This window comes from Heterocephalus glaber, unplaced genomic scaffold (assembly GCF_053883595.1).
Source record: "Heterocephalus glaber isolate CG9 unplaced genomic scaffold, H.glaber_assembly_v1.0 deba00001564, whole genome shotgun sequence".
Taxonomy (NCBI): domain Eukaryota; kingdom Metazoa; phylum Chordata; class Mammalia; order Rodentia; family Bathyergidae; genus Heterocephalus; species Heterocephalus glaber.
Genome location: NW_028258351.1, coordinates 15,000,188 through 15,002,950, shown reverse-complemented (window position 1 = coordinate 15,002,950; position 2,763 = coordinate 15,000,188). Strand labels below are relative to the sequence as shown.

The 2,763-nt window shown below is 40.6% G+C and overlaps 1 protein-coding gene across 1 annotated transcript; it reads left to right on the top strand.

Annotated features, from left to right (window-relative positions):
* Nucleotides 1-1,220: 1,220 nt before the first annotated feature.
* On the top strand, nucleotides 1,221-2,403 carry LOC101713750 (olfactory receptor 3A1-like). The gene has a single exon (XM_004857569.3). It carries the CDS (start codon nucleotides 1,456-1,458, stop codon nucleotides 2,401-2,403), a length of 948 nt encoding a protein of 315 aa, XP_004857626.2. The 5' UTR covers nucleotides 1,221-1,455.
* The last annotated feature ends 360 nt before the right edge of the window (nucleotides 2,404-2,763 follow it).

The window sequence follows — 2,763 nt, the reverse complement described above, 5'->3', positions numbered from 1 at the left end:
GCAAAAGCTCTATTTTAATCATTTTTTTCTTTCAATTCTTTTTTTCCATTCCCTTTTCTTCCCCTCCCTCCCTTCCTCTTCCCTCCATTTCTTGCTACCCTATCCATTTGAAAAGATCTCCCTACTTCCTTTATAATATTCAAGCATCTTAGGTCTCTTGCCTCAGACTTTTACAATAATGAAAAAATACTTAAAGTAACGAAGGTCATTGCTTTTGTTGCTTTTGATTTTAATAGAGTGTCAGTACTACTTTGCCACTGTGAAGGATATAGACTTGCAAGAGGCTTGCGATAGGCATGTCTTGTTACATAAAGTTACATATTTCCATTCCCTGTAACCACTAGAGTTTTGTTGTCATTTTTTATTTTTTTCTTTTCTTCTCTACATTACAAACAGATGTAGATATTTATGAGTTGCCTTTTTGAAAATTTTCCTTTTTAAATCTAATTAATATGTCTAGAATGTTAAATTATCCTCTCTTTTCCATAAATCTATTTGATTATGGTGAGTTTTCTTTATTATACTTAGGATTTCTGCATTCATCTTGCCAAATAAGGGTCATGAAAAATAACTCATTTTTTAAAATCATTGTTACATTTTATTATCAAAATTTGCAAATTTGATGAATGTCATTATATTGTATACCTAAAATGTACCAATAAAATTAATTTTAAAAAGAAAAAAATTTGCAAATTTTGAAAAAAATAAATGGGAAATTTTTCTTTTTTTTCTAACCTAAGGAAGGCTTATATGGAAATTCTATTTATATTAACATGTTTAAAATAGGTTGTATATAAGAGGAATAAATTTGGAGCCTAAAAGTGGATGTACATTTTGGACAGGTTTTTTTCTTTTTCAAGTTGTAGCTGGTTTACTGTATTTGGGGGCAGTTCAAACAGAAGCAGATATTATTGTGTTATTATTGGAATTTATTTTTGGTCTGTGAGTATCCATATTTTTTTATTCTTCATTTTATATATCTTTACTTCTTTTCTCTCTTGGACATGCCAGATATTTATTTTATTTATAACAGATTTGTATGAATCTGTGGCCAATTGTTGTGTCCCTTTCTGCTTTACCATCTATTCATTTTTTCTTTGAGTATAATTTTATTCCCCAAATTTCCTCATAGAGGTCCTTACTAGGAAGACCTCATTTACTAATTCTAGGATATAAAATAGGTAAGGGTTATAAATACCTTTTATGAGGAGAGGAAGGAATTCCTGGGTAGCAGGATCAGACAATGCACACAGAAGTCAGGTAAGGATACAGAGTTGAAGGCAGAGAGAGGGTTAATGAGTGAGGTGTGGCCTGAGGAGTGAGAAAATACCCACTGGGAAACATGGAAATTTACCCTGGGGCTTGGTACATGAAAGTAGGTCCACATATTTTTATTGAACACTAAATAGTGAAGACTGATCCCTCCCACTCTTCAATTTCTTCTTACAGGGACTTATGGAGCCAGAATCTGGGGTCAATGGAACAGCCATTGCTGAGTTTATTCTACTGGGCTTGGTGGAATCACCAGGGCTTCAACCAGTTGTCTTTGTGGTCTTCTTTGTTGCCTACCTGGTCACCGTTGGGGGCAACCTCAGCATCCTGGCAGCCATCTTGGTGGAGCCCAAACTCCACATCCCCATGTACTTCTTCCTGGGGAACCTCTCAGTGCTGGATGTTGGGTGCATCAGTGTCACTATTCCCTCAATGTTGGGTCGTCTTGTGTCCCACAAGCGTACAGTTCCATATGGAGCCTGCCTCACACAGCTCTTCTTCTTTCATCAGTTGGCCGGTGTAGACTGCTTCCTGTTGACTGCCATGGCCTACGACCGGTTCCTGGCCATCTGCCGGCCCCTCACCTACAGCGCCTGCATGAATCACACAGTCCAGAGAATGTTGGTGGCTGTGTCCTGGGTGTGTGCCTTCACCAATGCACTGACCCATACTGTGGCCATATCCACACTCAACTTCTGTGGCCCCAATGTGATCAATCACTTCTACTGTGACCTCCCACAGCTCTTCCAACTCTCCTGCTCTAACATCCAACTCAATGAGCTGCTGCTCTTTGGTCTGGGGGTCCTCATGGCTGGTGCACCTGTGATTCTCATTGTCACTTCCTACACCCATGTGGCAATTGCAGTTCTTCGAATCCGCTCTGCTGAGGGCAGGAAGAAGGCCTTCTCCACGTGTGGTTCTCACCTCACTGTGGTGGGCATCTTCTATGGGACTGATGTCTTCAGCTACATGAGGCTGGGTTCAGTGGAGGCTTCAGACAAAGACAAAGGCATTGGCATCCTCAACACTGTCATCAGTCCCATGCTGAACCCACTCATCTACAGTCTTAGGAACCCTGATGTGCAGTGTGCCCTGCGGAGGGTGCTCACCAGAAAGCAAGCTATGGTGTGAAAGGTGTCTCAGGATGGCCAAAACTACACAGCAGCAGTCCCTGTCTCTCCTAGATCTCTGATCAAGATGACTTTTGTTAGAAAGTAATACTCTTGCTTTCCAAAGGGGCTCTACTTAATAGTAGGTATACACATCCTGCAGAACAAACCCCTTGACCAGCCATTTGGTCCTGGGAACCCTTCCCAGTTCTGGAATGAGGTGGAACTCAGAAAACTCTGTATCCTGGGAGGCTCAAGTCCTGCAGGGAGGGCCCTTCATTTCTATTTTTACTAAGATTCTCTAAAATACTAGCAAAGATTCTCTCCAAACTGGAAAATGAAAAGTCACAGCTTAGTACAAAGAAGTGGCACATCCTGGCAT

Coding starts and splice junctions, on each gene's coding strand:
- LOC101713750 (XM_004857569.3), top strand. CDS start 1,456: ATGGAGCCAGAATCTGGGGTCAATGGAACAGCCATTGCTGAGTTTATT.